The sequence below is a fragment of the Nomascus leucogenys genome, chromosome 15 (assembly GCF_006542625.1).
Source record: "Nomascus leucogenys isolate Asia chromosome 15, Asia_NLE_v1, whole genome shotgun sequence".
NCBI lineage: Eukaryota > Metazoa > Chordata > Mammalia > Primates > Hylobatidae > Nomascus > Nomascus leucogenys.
Window position 1 is genome coordinate 77,123,241 of NC_044395.1, and position 18,063 is coordinate 77,141,303.

The window sequence follows — 18,063 nt, forward strand, 5'->3', positions numbered from 1 at the left end:
AGCCCTCAATGTAATGAGAAGGATCAAGGAAAAAAAAAAATAGAAGAGAGACATTTTCCTATTCACTATTATGCAATGTCACATGCTGGCCTCACCTGGAACATCTGCCCCACTCTGCTGCACCTCACACTGCCTCTGAAGAGGTAAGGCACTCTCCCACTTTAATTCCAGAAAGCAGAGACTTTGGTTTCCCTGAATTTTTAGTACCACTGGTTTGGGAGAGAGCTGGGGAGTACAGTGCAGTCTAAGAGATAAGCACAGATAGAGAAGGGCGGGTTGTGTAGAGACTGAAGTAACTGAAGGATAGTGCAGAAAAAGCTTTGAGATTCACCTTCAGGTTTTAGTCTGCTGAATGAGATCTTTGCCATAAGGCCACACTTGGAAAAACAGCTAACTAGCTGATTCCATTGAGTAGCTCTTGGGATCTGGTCAGTTCTCTTATTTTTAGGCGCATTCCAACTATAACAAACAATCTAGCATGACTAATGTGGAAAAACTAAAGTGTAGTTTTAGTTCACAGCAAGAATTTGTAATTTTTGCTGTTACAGCCCTTGCTAGTCATAATTATAGCAGCTTTACCTATTCTTTATAACCCAGAAACTTTATTATTAAAATGTTTGAAGCAGACTATAGAGCATCTATCATTACTTTTAAAGTTAATTAGATTACATAAAAGAAATAATTAGATTTGCATTTTTATCTTGGTTTTAAACATCCAAAGATCACAACAGCCTGCCTGTGGGCAATTAAAAACAGCATACAGCAGAGACATAGGGAGAGGAAAGAGGGTCTGTTTTTCCTAGCTAATTCATGATTGAAGATAGAATTACAAAATATTTTAAGGGCTTGCTGAAGCTAGGGGCGAATCCTAGACTTCTGAGCTTTGTTTATACCCCTCATTTCTTTGCAAGGGAGTATCAGATGCATGTAAAGTGCCAATGGAAGTATCAAATTACTTTCAATAGGTTTATTTAGCCCTTTTCAGAGAAAATTGGAAGGAGATCCATTACCTGATCAATAACATATAAAAAATGACTATTTGCCAGAGTCAAAACAGGAGCACTGTAATTGCATTTTGTTCATCAATGCTAAATGCAAATACAAAGAAATACAACCTAAGACAGAGGGACTACGTGGGATTGAAGTCAGCTTCTGACTGTCCTCGGTTTTTCTGTTGGCTGCTCCAGCCATCTCCAAAAGACAATAAATGGAAGGTGCAGCTCTTAAAATTAGAGGTCAATTAGATACTTAACGATGAAACATATCTTCAAATATATATCTATTATTATTATGCTAGCAAAAAATTAATTAACTAGGTCAAGCAGGTCATGAAGGCTAATGTACAAAGCAATTATTTCTGATCTTTAGACAACTACTTCACATAAAAAGGTAGTCCTTTATTCTGCTTAGCAGATACCTGAAATGCCTGTAGTTAATCATATTGAAGGAAACAAAAGGTAAGGTCTATCTCCTTAACAGGTGAGAGGACATCTCAAGTTATTCCGTTTAATTGTTTAAGGACAATCACTTCCTTGCTTATAATATTAGCATCTTTCTGGTCACCAAAAAGGAAGAAATGATAACACACATTAAATGATGCTCTACCACGTGGCAAACATACAGACACACAAAATATATAAATAGCACACAGGAATATATCATAATCAAAATTAAAAACACTGTATATGAAAGATAATCATATATGCTTAAGAACAGAGTACAACTTCAGAGAAGCAATGAACACTGGTTTGGGTAAAAGAAAATAAGCAATATGTATTTCAACATTTAAAAGAAAAAGTTTTCAGATAAGACAAAGAATATTTGCAAAGACACAGCAATGGCATTTAGTTCAGGCCTTCTACAAATAAAGTTTGCCATCCAATGCATATGTTAAATGATGAGGGGAGGGCAATGAATATTGCACATTAATCATAAAGAAAACAAAGCACTAAAAATTTCAAGTCTCATCATTATACCCAAAAAAGACACATGTGTATGAATTGACTAAATCATTGGCCCTTGCCCAGAAAGCCAAACGCCTAAATAAAACCCCACCCAGCCAGTCCATTCTTAAGAGATCATTGCTTAGTTAGTTATGTGAGGAGAGGACACTGCCTATATAGCTCACAATATAAGCCACTTGAAGAACTCTAAAATTGGAGTCTGAAGAGACATGAATAATTGGATAATACTATTCATCCCTGGAAAAGGAAGTTTCTCAGAGATATTTTAATGAGCTGAATTCTTTTGCAAAGACTCAGTTCTAGTTGCAAAATTCCATTGTTAAATGTGTTCCTATTGATGTGCTATAGAAACCAAAGAATGTAGTATATTGGATCCATAAAAAAAAAATCAAGAAATGAGGATAAAATATTTTCCGTTTTGCCTAGAATTGTCTTATATTTAATCATTGATTAAAATACTGTAAACATGCTTCAATCTGTTTACAACTGTCAAATTAATTAAAAGTGAATTCTGTTTACCAGTTAGCACAACTCAGAAGTAAAATGCTTCGAAATATTAGCTAAGATACTACAGTTCAATGAGTGGGAGGGGGAGGATGAACTTACTGAAGCAGTTACCTTTCCTTTGAAATTACAGCCTACAAATCAACATTCCCAACTCCAAAGATCCATATTCCATGAGCTATTAGTTTTGCTTTCCATAGACTTGGTAAAAAAATATGCTATTTCTGTCCTGGAAATATCAAAAATATCTATTTTTTTCCTGGGCTCCATATCAGAATTACTTAACATGTAAAAAATTAGAGAAATCATCATTTTCCCCAAAGCACAGAGAGATCTGAATTTACAAAGCAAACATTCTCTGAAAAGACCTAATATTAAAGTGATATTTTAATAATCATTTATAATTATTATCCTGATTTATTAAAAGGTAAAAATTGACTCATCAAAACTATAAAAACAGTTCACAAAATCATTCAACATAGTTTTCCAACACGGTTTACATGGCTTTAGAAGAATCTATTTAAAAGTTTAGTTAGAATTTACGAAGGCAAAATGATGTTAAAAAATATATTCAAGGAAGAAATATAAATAAAATTGTTAACTGCACATATAAGTTCTGAATAATTGCAAATAAAATAAACATGGGAACTTTTACAATACTATCTTAATCATGCCTTTTCTTATTTCTAATGAAAAATCCTGTTTTTCAATTTGTGGAAGCCATTCATTCATTTTCATTTGTTTCCATTATAATAGACCCAGATGTGTCTGTGGGGGGTTGTTACAAGAGGTTAGGCACTCTTCCCTTTGTTTCTATTAAAGCTTGCAAATTGGGGGGGAAGAAAACAGTACTATTTCAGAAGTCAGCATTCTAAACAAGGAATGATCTTGAATGCAACCACCTCTTACTCATGACCCGTAGCCAATTGCCATGTTTTAATCTTGCTGACCATGTAAGCTAATAGGTTCTAGGACTCAAGATATAAAAAGAAAAAAAAAGTGTCAAACTTCCTCAAATTGTCTCTGTATTCATCATTTGCTTTTGAAAGAGAAGTTGCGTTTTATTTTTAATATATTTAATAATCTTTAATTCACCTTTAATAATTTTGTTTTATCCTTTGTTCTGTTTTGGGTTCAAATGGGAAAGTGCTTCTTTTTTTCATAGAAAAAAATGTTTGAAGCATCCCTCAAGTCTCATATTTTGCTCAGAAAGCATTTAAAATTAATCCAACAATAATCTCTCTCTTAAATTTGATTAAATTTCAAAAGCCATATTTGAAAATATAGTTACCCTTTCCCCTTCCAAAAAAAAAAAAGAAAGTCTGAATATCAAATACCTGTTTTGTAAGTGTCAGAGATGAATACATTTTGTGTAAGGAGTATGTGTTTTTCAGCATTTGAAAAATTTTTTGAATGGTCTCATATGTAGAAGGTAAATACTGACAAGATATGCCATGAAGCAGTAGCTCAGGACAGAATGAACTATAAATACAGGTCTTATTGTTTTCTCTTATTTAAAAAAAAAATTTAATTCTTATTACAAAGAATCTTATATTTCTAAAGTGAATGTAACTCTGACATTGACTGTCTTTATTTTATAATTTATACTGCTAAGTTCAAGTGCTGATTAGCTTAAATTAAAAAAAATTAAACAACAAGAAATATCCACACATTTTAAAAGCAATCAAACTTCTATTAGAAAACTTGAAAAAAATTACTCCTATCTTTTCAAATTGATGTTTCCAAATGTTCATTCCAATGAATATTTTAAGATCATGTTCTATAGTTTTCTGAAAAAGATGTAGTCAATTTATAACTACACAATCATATATAAGTAATATATACTAAAAATATTTCATAAAAATATTCTGAACTGATTTGGTTGCTATTCACCTGGAGTTCTCAGTGCCACAGGAAAACATCAGTGAAGACAACCAGTCAGTATAAACAGCACTGGACTAAGAAGTAAAATATATTAGAAAAGAATAAACAAGTAAGTTATAAAGCAGTAGTAAAAACAATAATTAACTGATACAAGAACACCTCAGGGAACTTCCTCCATTCCTGATTTACAAATAGGAAAAACAGAGAGAACTAAACGATCATGTTATTTAACACCTACTGAGTTCTTACAGAGGGATCTACAGAAAAATGTAGGAAGCCACAGGCTAAAAATCTTGACCTGAGCAGTAGGAGCTACATTGAAAATTCTAATAAGGGCAGAACAAGGGAACACCTGGACAGTTATTTAATTAAGGGTCTCAGCATGAGTCATAAAAGAGATATCAGGATGAGAAATTATTCCAAGATTTAATTGTAAAGGCTGACTGTCAAAAATGCCAGACATTCCAACTCATCTATATTTGGACTTTTTATTTTGCAACATATGTACTTGAATATGGAATATTGAATACGACAAAAACCAACAAAAAAGTTGGCTAAGATCTCCTACTGAAAATAGCTGGACAAAATGCCAATTAGGTAAAGGGACTGCTTCAGACACCAAATTAGTACTTTAAGTGCAGTAACTACCTGGAACACTGAGTATGATTAACAAAATGAAGCAAGGATCGAAGGTAAAATCCTTGTTATTCGTCAATGAGGTAGAATATTGCAGTAAACTATGACATCATGCTACTGATATTTTTTTAAAAATAGAAAAGGGCATGATATTCACTTCAAGAAAAGTAATAATATAATTCAGAATACACTGACCCAGCTAGTTTGAATCATAGATCCCAGCAGGTTCTCCAATAATCAAGGGAAACAAGAGTCTATAGTAGGATAGGGATAGCTCTGTGATCAGTATTTCTGAGGATTAATCACTAGACAGCCAGTTCCTTATTCTAGGGCTTTCTAGAAGTCACACACCTATATTCCTATTTGGAAAGGGAGACCATTTTCCTTGCCTATCTCAAATAGCTGTTCATTGAGTTAACCATCAAGTATCTAAAAGAATGACAGAAATCAGACCATCACCTTTCCTCCCCAGATCATTGTAATTATGATCTATATATTTTTATGTTGCCATAAGAAAAAGGGATTTTCTACACCATGTCATAATTATTCAGGAACAAGTTTTTCTTCCTTTTTAGACTGTAAGCTCCTTGAAGACAAACTATCACTCATTAATCTTTCTATTCCCTTTAGCATCTAGAAGGAACACAGTTAATATTGGTTAAGGAACAAATTATTAACAGCCTTTTTCCAGATTTTTCTCATAATTGGTCCAATTAGTCCTAACAAGTAAATTAAAAGTAAGTTCTCTCTACAGTACTATTACATGGTAAAATACAAAACAGAAAGTGGTCAGTGGCAATAAAAAATACCATCTGTATGCTACCTGGGAGACCATTAGGTTCCCAGTAGGTAGTGTTAGGCAAAAGGCAAAAGAAAAAAGATAAGGGTTATTTTGTTTACATATCACATCAGAGAAGAATGCTTAGGCCACCATCTAGTCCATATTTCTTACATTCAATTATAGAATTGTGCACAACATCCTTGAAAACAGCCCTATTGGTGCGGTTTATAAGACAGGGGTACATCTGCAGAGTTTTAAATTCCATTTTCAAGGAGGAAAGTATCTAAGTATAATCAGACGAGAGTAATAAAATACACTGACCTGGATCTGTTGCTGCAGGAGATTAATTTTGTGCTGCTGTTGCAGAAGTTGCTGCTGTTGTCTCGCAATCTATCAGAAATAAAGTTTCATTAAGTTAAAATGAAATGCTTACACCTCTGCCATTACCTCAGGTATTTCTCCTGGTATTACAACAATGTTTTACTACACCTCTATGTGAAAGAGTTCCTATAAAATGAGAGAGGCCAAATCAGAAAGATGGATGAAAGGAAAAATTTTTAAACAAGTGCCATCTCTCTGCTTTATCTGTAGGAAAACTACCCCTTCTATTATATTTGTGAGCTATTCACCTGTATCTTCACTGGTCAGCTGGAAATCATGGGATTTCAGAAATCGAATCGTTGTAGAATAGAGATAGAAAAATCTCTGGCTACATTTTTCTAAATGGCTTAATTTGTATGTAAAAAGTAAAATCTGTAAGCAAAGACAGGAAAAATCTTTCTATTACTGTTTAATATGGTCTATGTTGGCAAAACCTTTCCTGATACAAAGATTTTCAGAACTGATACATTTACAAATATTGTTAAAGGAGTGCCAAAGAACACAGCAAAAAGTAAAAAATCTTTAGCTTTTTTTGTTGATGCTGTATGTGATGTACAAAATATTTTTAAAAACAAATTAAGCTGTAATTTAACATTTATCCATTTATCCTTTTGAGGACAATGTGTTTATTTCACAGTACAGGATCTATATGCAAATTTTATATTTCCTTGTTTCATCCAACAATCAAATTCAACATCTAAACACATTATCTGGTCTATAAAAAGAAATGTTAACCATTTAATGCAAGCCCTACTGATGACTGTCTCTGGCCCTCAGGAGGTCAAATAGCTTCCTTAGGATAATAGTGTTTACTATGAAGTAACAGTCAGGCATTAGGCCGCTATTGACTCAAAAGCTGAACTGCTACAGCTTGAAGTCCAGAGAGATGATCCTTCGTGAGAACACACTCACTGCCAACCTAGGAAGCCAGAAAGAAAAGGAGCCAGAGAGCACTCAGAAGGATTTTGTTTAGTAGTGCCTTTTTGTCAAGAGTGTCTTTTCTTCCTATTTCTTCCTACTTACAAAGCCAGTATTCTAGAATGGGTTATGTTGGAAGTGAAAATGAGTGTAAATCAGTTCCAAGCTATACACTTCCCAAGCCTTTTTGATGTTTTAGCCTATGCAGGGGGTAATGCCCAAATTATATTTCATTCAGCACAAGATGACAACATAGCAGTCTGCTTCTAAATGTTGCTTTATGATTTCGGATGACAACTGGTTCCTACTGGAAGCCATGATAAAGCTGCCCCTAATGTAGACTACAGTGTGAGAAATGAGACGACTCCTTGTCAGAGCTTTATACTTAAAGTGGAAATAGTATTTAATCAGGTTGGGATGGCCCACTCTGCTTGTGGATATTCAAATCAGAAATGTACAACTCATTCTGCAGCTCTAGGTATATATGCTGGATCCTCTGAATATTTATTTCCTCTTAGCAAACCAGTGAAACGCCACTAGGCATCTAATATTGATGGTCCCTCCTAAATGATAAAGTGCTGTATAGAAATGCATCCAAAACACCACAGTGCAATTACTATCATCCACTCTAGACATACGGGTTTGACACAGTGAAGTATGGTACATAAGCACCATGTGGCTCAAATTCTGAATTTTATTTGCCAGTCGGTTGAGCTACATGCTCGCTTCATTGAGCATGACAACCTAGTTTTAAGTGTCATTTAATTTTCATTTTGAAATATAATTACAAAGTGTTCACTGTAAGATATCACTCGTCTGCAAATGTGTCAAGATTAATTTGTGCTAGCTTATTCACAAGTGTCAATAGTTAATTACTGTGTCATCTCTGGATGGCTAAATGACATTCTAACTTCTGATTTTTTACAGTGTTCCTTTATGTTATTTTCCATTAGGGGCTGAGTCCATATTCCTACATGTGGGCAAATATTCAAGCATACAAAATACCAGACATCACAACTCATTAAAATCAACAGAGCATATATTGCTCTATATACTCCTATAAAATACATTTAACTGAAAAGATAATTCCAGTAATAATGTCAGATTCCTAAAAACTGCACATTAATTTAGATCTGTCTGATCTAAAGCATCAGGGACTACTCTATAGGATCATTGTTAGATTAATGTACTCTTATGAGACAAGAAAAAACATTTGGGAAAGTGATTTATTTTTAAAAGACATACATTTAAACTTTGCTATTTTTTCTTCATTCTCAATTCTAAGTCAATCAAGTCAAATACTTATAGGAACCATGTACTAATTTGTATTCAATGACTTACCTATGCTATAAATAGTGACCATGTGATATATCATCCAAACCAAGAAAACTTTCACAGGTAAAAGGAGGCAAGGTATTATTACTCTAGAAAACAGGCATTATATCAGGGCTATCTGGGGAAAACTGAAATGTATGGTCACCTCTTTGGACTTTAAACCTGAAGAAAATCATTGGACCAATGAGCTAAAAGATTCCCAAAGTTTTTCTGGAACAGAACCCCCTTTTTCTGGATGAGGAAAATAAGGCCCAGAGAAAAGTCACTTACTCATAGTGAAGCTACAGAGGGATTATATGTGATGTCTATATGAATAAGCATCCCCAAATCATTAATCAAATCCAAACCTGAAACAATGTATCATTTTAGTTATGCCCAGTTGCTATGATGCCTTTTTTGTACACATATTCCCTCAATATTCTTGAAGAGCCTAGATTTCCAGAAGGCTTTTTTTTTTCCGTCTTTTCTTATTTTTTATTTTTATTTTTTAGGAAAGCTTACAACAAATAAGCCAATCAATCTGACTACTCTCTGAGCCTGGCACATTCCACATCTCCAGTTCGTCAGCGCCTTTTGCAGGGCTCACCTGTTCTTGCTGTTGGCGAGCAAGGTCCATTTGCTGCCGTTGTTTCTCAATTTGTGAGGCTGCCAGTTTTTTCTGCTCATCATGCGCTGCCAGTAGCTGCTCCCGTAAACTGATCAGCTGGGTAATCATGGTGGAGAGCTGCCGTTCTTTTTCTGCCAGGCTCTCAGGTGTACCTAAAATGGAAGCAAGAAGAGATCTCACAAGCTTGAGAAATACCTGGACGAATAAGGGAAAGGAGGGCAGAATTTAGAAAGGGACTATCCTAAGACATTTAAAGATCTGGGACAATGACTGGAGGCCATTGAGGGTGCAGGAACACCAGAGAGTAATTACAGCAGTGGAATGAATGCTAGGGTTCCTCACTGTTCCTGCCAAGAGAGAGTATTGTCACTAGTAAAATTCTCACTCACTCTCCCCTCTTGCTCTAAAAAAGGCAGACTTACCCCATTTTCTCCTTTTTGCCCCCAATCTATCTGATCAAGCTAGGAAATCCACGATATTTAATATGAAAGATCAGAAACTATAGATTATATTAATATTCTATAATCACCTCTAAGCTCAGTGACTAACAGTATCTAAGACATAGTAGGTGCTTAATAAAAGTTACTTGAGGAAGTTTCTGATCCTTGCCCTCACAAAATTTTCTATTGTACAAAGATCTGTCACTGAAGTTTAGAAGTTAGGAGTCAATCTCTTGGCCATAGAGAGAATACTACACAGAGAATTAAAACCGCCTCAGGTGACAGAAGATTGAATGTGATTTTTTTTTTTCCTGAGAAAGGATCAAGCTAAAATTCCCAAGTTCATCGGTAAAGGCAACAGTGTTGCTTGGGGGGCTCTATCACCCCTTTGTCATTTGTCATTTTTCAAAGAGAAAAAAACACATTCAAGGTTGAAAAGGTTATGCATAAGGATATGCTGTTTAATGAATATGATGTCGCTGAACACTTATGGTATGCACTAATGGTGCTGAGCAGTCTTTTTATGGGCAAATTGCACAGCTCTCCTAAGTAAAGGGTACAGAATCTTTTGTGAATCTAAATTAGAGCATTTTACCGCAGCATAAGATAAGAATTTCAACCCACTGTATCTGAGCCACACAGATTTCATTATGAAGAAATGATCTGTGATTTGAAAGCTTTTCAGAAAAATGCCACCAGCTGTCAAAGGGGACAAAGATTGCCAATTTTTGTGTGTGCAGGAGAGACTTCCAACCTCCTTATGAAACCCCCTCATTCCTACTAAGAAAGCACCATCACGATCTGAGAAAATATTTTAATTATGAGTGGCCTTATTTTTAAAGTAGCCCAAAGGAGAAAGAGAAACTTCAGAGGATGCAGGCCAGCACTTGTTAGTATATAATTTCTGAAAGGTAGGACTGACGTCAACAGAGAAGCTACCACATTTAGGACCATCATGGGATTCTTAATGTCAACTCGGGTCCAAAAAAAAAAAAAAAAAGAAAAGCTGTTAGTATCTCTTATATCCTCAGATTTACTGAGCTCAACAATGGCCTAAAATCAAAATTAAAGGAAAAATAAAGTTGTTATAAAGTGTATTCCACTGATAAGGAAACAAATACTGTATCAAGGCTAGTGGCCAGCTACTCCTTCTAGATCCTGGAATTTATTAAAAGAAAATGGGTTTTTACTTCAGCAATGGGAATTTCATCTTGGTAAAAGGAAGAATTTATTGATCCAGAACTTCCAAAATACAAAAGTACGTTCCCAAAAAGAATCATAAGATCCATAAGATCTCTTGAAAAGGACAAAAAGTTCAACTAATGTATTTGTTAATACATACAGGAATGAGAAAATACAACACAAGAATGATATTTTTTAAATTTACATATTGAATAAATTTTTAATTCAATAAACATTTTCTGAATTGCAACTACATGTCAGGTACTATAACAAGAACTAAGGACAGTGTGGCAAGTAGAAGCAGACACAGTCCCTATTCTTAGGCATTTTGTAGTTCAAAATTTGACAAGACAGGCTGGGCATGGTGGCTCATGTCTGTAATCCTAGCACTTTGGGAGGCCGAGGCAGGTGGCTCGCCTTAAGTCAGGAGTTCATGACCAGCCTGACCAATATGGTGAAACCCCGTCTCCACTAAAAATACAAAAATTTGCTGGGCATAGTGGTGGGTACCTGTAGTCCCAGCTACTTGGCAGGCTGAGGCAGGAGAATCGCTTGAACCCGGGAAGCAGAGGTTGCAGTGAGCCGAGGCCATGCCACTGCACTCCAGCCTGGGTGTTGGAGCGAGACTCTATCTCAAAAAAAAAAAAAAAAAAATTGAAGAGACACCTTAATCATGTAATCAAACATGTAAATGTAAACTACAACTACATAGGAATTACAAATAAGACAAATGTTCTGTGGAAGTTTAACTAAATTTGGGTGCCCAAGTCAGGGAGAGTAATCTGAAAAAGCAACAAATTAATAGAAGGATAAATAGGAGTTAACTAGACAAAGAGTTGGAGCATGGTTTGAAGGAGCTTTCCAGAAAACGTGAAATTGCAATGACAAAGAAACTACAACTGAAGAAAGGGTTGCAAGAGGGTGGTTGGTGGTCAAGGAGCTTTTCCAAAAAAGAAAACACTATAGACAAAGGTCGTGTGTGTGTGTACACATATGTTGGGGATGGGGGGCCGTTTGGTGTGTTCCAGAAATTGAAAGAAGTTAGTGAAACTTGAGCAAGGAAAATAAACAGGAATAGAGCATTAGATTAGACTAGAGAGCTAGTAAGAGGGCATACCATTCAGCCCCTTATAGACCATGTGTGATGATCTACATATTTATTCTAAGAATGATTCCTAATCACTATTTTAAGAAATGAGTGATATGGTCATTTTGTTTGCAGTGTGGTGAATAGATTGCAAAGACATGAGATAAATGGGATGTATACATATTTTATTATTATATTTTGTGCAATATTCTAACATACATGTAATTGTATTGTAATACCTGTATATATGATATAAGTTAAGAGAAGGTTTATTGGATATAGTGATAGTTACTGTACTATAATTTTTTGTTAATAAAGAAGAGCTTACACAGGAAATTTTGGGCAAGGACCAATACAAGAGTTGGATCTAGTATTTAGATTCCCCAATAACTACTGGAAAATTTTCTCTTCTTCCATCTTAAGCAATCTTTCAACCATCTTCAACTTATTCCCCTTTCTCCTTTGCATAGGCACAGAGAGGCCAAATATAATACATAAATGACTTCTTAGCCTCTTCTGTTCACAGTGAAGCCAAAAGATTTATAAATGCATTAGTGCTTCCAGGGTTAATAGATATGTATAAGCATACCTGAATTTATGGAATAACACCATTTAGCTGAATCCAATTGTAAACAGTCAGTGCCATCTAAACTTTTTCTTTGGACTTAAAAGATACATGTTTAAGAAGAAAATGCAGAAAGCGATATTTTTAAAATGAGAATTTAAACACTCATATAAGGCTGTCACTATTTTTTCCTTAAACTTGAGGAGTACATACAGTCAACCCCCGCTATCTATAGGTTGCACATCCACTGATTCAACCAACCACAGACTCAGCCAACCTCGAACTGAAAATATTTTTAAAATAATAACAACACAATAAAAAATATCACAAATAAAACAACACAATATAACAACTATTCACACAGCATTTACATTTTATTAGGTGTTATAAGTAATCCAGAGATGATATGAAGTATGTGAAAGAATGTGCATGGGTTATATGCAAATACCAGGCCATCTTACATAAGGAACTTGAACATCCTCAGATTTTTTAACGTATATATTTTGAATAGTGGCATTAAAAATGAAGTTGGAGTGAAGCATGGTAGTGTAACAAGTCTGAAATTCCCCCTGTATTGGGGATCATATATATAGCCAAGTAGCCCTTGGGGCTCAAATTAGGGAAAAAACAATTTACACCATAAAATAGCTTATATTCAAAATGTGCAGATTAATTTGTGCGTGTGCGTGGTGGTGGGAGGGGGATGCATTTTTCTTTTCTGTACCCACTGTATTTGTTCGGGTATAATGGTTTGAAGCCAAGCATTTAACACCTATAATGCGGATTTTCCTGTTTTAATTAGCAGCATGTGTTTATGCCACTGTAATAAAAATAACATCAAGTCTAAATCACACTGACCATCCAACCTGTGAATACAAGTTTTTTTATCTTAAAAAAATTAAACATGAAACTTTGCCATGGCAAAGGAACTACAATTGTAGGAGTTGCTGAAAGAACAGATAATGATGAGACATAAAGGAGCAACCAAAATATAGTCAAGTTTTGTTAAGGATGGCAAAAGATCTTAGAATGCTCTTATGCATTAACTCCATATAGAAAATAGTATATTGGCCAGGGACAGAGGCTCGTGCCTGTAATCCCAACACTTTGAGAGGCCGAGGTGGGGAGATCGCTTGAAGCCCAGAGTTTGAGACCTACTTGGGCAACATAGTAAGAACCTGTCTCTCCAAAATTTTTTTGTAAAAAACAAGCTGAGCATAGTAGCACACACCTGTAGTCCCAGCTACACAGGAGGCTGAGGCAGGAGGATTACTCGAGCCCAGGAGTTCACGACTACAGTGAGCCATGATTGCGCCACTGCACTCCAGTCTGGGTGGAAGAGACTATCTCTCAAAAAGAAAGAAAAGAAAAATCATGTCCTAAATCATGTTTGGAGGTTTGAAAAAATCAACTTGGAAAAAAAGTAAACCAACTTCTGATCATCTGCCCAGGCCAGCAGAGGTCATCAGGAGCTACCTAACATCATCTGTTTCATGTCCTTCAAGCTATCTCTTAAAATAATTCTCTAAAAAGCACTGCCAGAAAATAGTCTTCTGCCTAGCTCCCACATAAAAACAGAGGTAGTTTCATAAACCACAAAAAGGGAACCAGCAAAAACACTTCTGTACACAGCTTCTCTACAAGTCAGCATGCCTTTTATCCAACATCACACACAGTGTGCGCCTGACACTCTCTACTATAAACTGTATCTATTCTCCAACTCCAAAGACAGTGCAGCAGGGCTTTTTTTTTTCTTTTTTTTTTGTTCCATGGGGTCTTCTTTATCCCCAAACCACATCTGTCTTGAGTTTCTCTCAGATTAGTCAGGTGGATCAGTGCTCCCCAGGGCCTGCTCCAGCTGAAGTATTTTAATTTGACTAAACACCTGATTTATTTTATCTCTCCGATGAGAAAGGCAGTTTGTCTTAATAGAGCCTGTCAGCCCACAGCCCCATTCACAGCAATTTACAGGCAGCCAGGGACGCTGGAAGAGAAGAGTGCCGTGATTCTGTATTTTATCCTCCTCCAGAAAGCACCTAAAAGCAGCTATTCACTGCTACTGCATGTGGCATTTTAGAACTGAATTAGCTTTTTATTCAAGCAACTACACTTGTTGTGAATAGCTTATCTGTAAAATTGCTACATTCACTACTGATTTTATTAACCTTTGGCTCTATCACAAAATGGTCTTCAGTTAGGAAAGACCTTTAAAATTGACACATTTTTTTTCTTAGGGGCCTTTATTCCAGTGACTTCAGATTTACTGAATTTGATCCACTGAATTCTTTACCAGTTGTACTTAAAATTTTGAGTCTCAATAGGAAGTCAATAGTGCGTAAATAAGGAAACACTTTTCAAAATATAAATATGATGACAATTTCCCCATCAAAGTTTTCAGATACCATCTTTAATTATAACAGTTTCAAAATCAGCCCTCTAGCCTTTTTTGGTCACAATCTGAAGAACTTGAAAAAAAAATAACTGAAATGTACTATTTTTTTTTAACTTTACAAACTATTACTACCTGTCCCCAGGCCCAAAGCCACAGAGAAGATTCAAAACAGACGAGAATTTAGGTAAAAGGAGATAAATAAGACAATTCTCTTATTGATATAGCATGAAAAATTAAAATAAAAAATTAAGTTTAAAATTTATTTAAAAGCCTTTTTTTACATCAGTTCACAAAAGTTAGCACAACAGTCTGCTAATGCTAATTTTGCCCTTATGAAATATATATAATCAAAATCAGTGGTGCTAGAAATAAGACTGGTCATTGGGAAGTCACTGAAGACCAGATCCGGATAAGGCAGGCAACTTGCAGAGCACTTTACTAAATGGAGATTTACCTCACCTCTTCCACAGTATTCCCATACCTAGAACTTTTACAATATAAAAATCTTAAACAGGTCATTCATTAAATAGATATTCTCTGAAAGGGAGTCACCACTATGTGATGACAACTAAGTTTTTCTAATGAGAAAATCTAGAAACAACACAGCAATGGAGAAAGAGAAAAAGAGTTAGGAGAGGAAAAGAGAGAAAATGAGTACGAGAACAGCTAAATTAAATTTTGCGCATTTCTCCACATCCTTTTTATCTCTAATAAAATGGGCTAGGCATGGTGGCTCACAATTGCAACCCTAGCAATTTGGGAGGCTAAGGTGGCAGCATCTCTTGAGACCAGGAGGTTGATGCTGCAGTGAGCTATGATTGCATCACTGCACTCCAGTCTGGGCGACAGGGTGAGAGCCTGTCTTTAAAAAAAAATAAAAATAAATGAAGGGCAATGGTGTTAAAATACCAAGCCAAATAAAATTAATAGTCAACAAATGGCATTCTCTAGAAACATGTCCCAGGGAATTTAAAATGAGATTTAAACCTAGACATTCTCCTGTATTAGATCAATGCACACATTAATAAACTTAATCGGACTTAACAATGAAATTATAAGAAACCTGGGTAACTAACAAATGTCTTTGTTTAGAGTAGTGGGTAGGGGTGGCACTGACACTGGAGTGGAGTTCTGATGAAGATACACTTTTTCACATAAATCCTAGAAAGATTAAAGCACTTAACAGTAATTCCAAAGCAACATCAATCAAGGAACTCAGCCAACAATCCAGAAAGATTGTAAATTAAGTTGAAAACAAAAGCTCTTAAGAATCAATTCCCTGGTCAGTTCTAATTTTTTTAATGGATATCGTTTTAGAAGAAAGCCAAAATAACAATGCTAGTCATAAAAGAAAGCTGCATTGCTCTTTTCTACCCACAGATAACCTGGGAAAACTGCTGCATCTTTACACTGCAGCCTCCTCATACATCTGACGGACTGTGATGTCTCCACTTCACAAGCTCAGTCCATCATTTAGCATTGGCCTTTTTGGATATAGCCTTCCTTTAAATGTCACAAAACATAGCAGCAAAAAGTCAACAAAAAATAAACAGGGTAAGCTGGAGAGACTAACAATCTATCAGAAGGTCCCCTGATAAAAGTTACTTTGTGGTGACTGCCTGAGAAAGGAACCCCTGTCCCAGCATACTAGCAGCTAATTTGAGTTCTGAATCCAATAGCAGTTTTAAAAGCTTTCCACACTAAAGGGCCCCAGTGCATCATAAAGATAAAGGATTTCAGTACAAAACCACCACAAAGACCTCTATTATCTTATCAGTCTTTGGTTACAACAGCTGAACCAATATGACTAAATTCTGAATGACTTTTTTCAAAACAGCAGAATACTGGAATTTCTTTGTTTTCTCATCAGTCAGCTATTGTCATTGCTCCCATATGCTACTGTCCATTCCTCAGTAAATAAAAAGTTTAATAAATGCAGCAATTGTGCTCCTAGGAATCACTTAGGGACCACTTCACAGGAAGTGTGCCTCATGAGTTGAGGTATAGGCTGTTTGTTACTGTTGTTGTTGTTTTCTTTTTCACTGAATGTATGAGAATTTCCTTCTTGATATTCACATTTAAAATGTCATTAGAATCTACAGTGTACAAACAAGGCAAAAATACCCAGGTATTTCCTAAATTAAGATCAAACTCTCCTATACCAGGCACACTCAAGTCTCCTACTTCCCCTCTTCCTGGCTGCAAAAGGAAGTCTATTCCTGGATCAACTGAGGTCTATTCATGTCGCAAATCCTAACAGAGCAAGAACAATCCATGGAATCCTGCCATCTAGGCTCCCAACCTCACAGCTGGGCTTTTAGCCCATTGTGCTTTATAAGCCCATCCTTTTTGGATCTGGAAACGAAGGTATTCTGAAACATCTCTCCTTCAATATAAGACAGACTGTCTTTACGTTACTGTTCTCTGTGGGTGACTGCCAATCACTGGCTACATCTCCATAACCTACACATAAAAATAGTAATTTCTGGCCTTTCAGAAACATGAAATTCTTTTGTCCTTTAAAGGGAAAAAACAATTAAATCATTTGTGTCACTATCACCACCAAGTATTGCAGAATTGGCTCTTTCTCTAGAAGCTCCATGAGCGTTAGGAGAGGAAGGGAAGGAGTAAGAAAAACAGACTTTATTAACAAGGCATTTTCTTAAAAATTCTTGTTATCTTAATCCTCATCTGAAAAGTTACCTTGTTATTTTCATTTCACAGATGAAAAACTAAGCTATTGGGAGAGAAAGTAATTTGACCAAGTCATAGAGCATTTAATTGAATTTGAATTCACATCTTCTGATTTTTAATCCAAGCAAGTCTAGAGTCTAAGAAAGAGGTATCTTCCCTCATCTCACACTTAGAATACATAGTTAGGGAATTTCTAAAAGTTAGGAGCAATGTTCTGAGGTACCAAGAATCCTAATGCTATTTACAGCTAAGAGATATACAACTAAAAGGAATGAAGAAATATACAACTTCTCAGTTAAGGCTTTGTTTACAAAATAAGGCAAAAAACTTGGCTAGCAATCAGACAACCAAAGAGGTCAATAAATTGAACTTTGACATCTTGTGGATGTGAAAACAGATCTTGACATTAAGTGACATGTCTGAATTACTCTGGAAATTAGCAGCAAGCCTGGCAGACCAGATTCTCTGTATGCTTATTCCCCAACCCTTCTCTTCCCAAATAGCATATGGCTTCCTGGTTTCAGGCCCAAATACAGTGATTATGCAGACTCCGACATTCTCTGGCATTCTCCAGCATTCTCCAGCATTCCAGATACAATATTTACAACACCCATGAAAGTATGAGAAATACACTCAAATATTTGCATGAGTCCAGTGTGCTGCTGCCCCGGGTGCAGTGTATCTGTAGGCTGA

At 35.7% G+C, this 18,063-nt stretch overlaps 1 protein-coding gene across 1 annotated transcript in view; it reads right to left on the reverse strand.

Annotated features, from left to right (window-relative positions):
- The window catches only part of SOX6 (SRY-box transcription factor 6), a 494,065-nt gene that overhangs the window by 218,952 nt on the left and 257,050 nt on the right, over window positions 1-18,063 (reverse strand). Inside the window, exons 5-6 of the mRNA XM_030829763.1 lie at window positions 8,990-9,162; window positions 6,091-6,159 (exon numbers count right to left, since the gene is read on the reverse strand). Of these exons, the coding sequence (XP_030685623.1) occupies window positions 6,091-6,159; window positions 8,990-9,162 (242 nt within the window). The remainder of the gene's footprint in view (window positions 1-6,090; window positions 6,160-8,989; window positions 9,163-18,063) is intronic.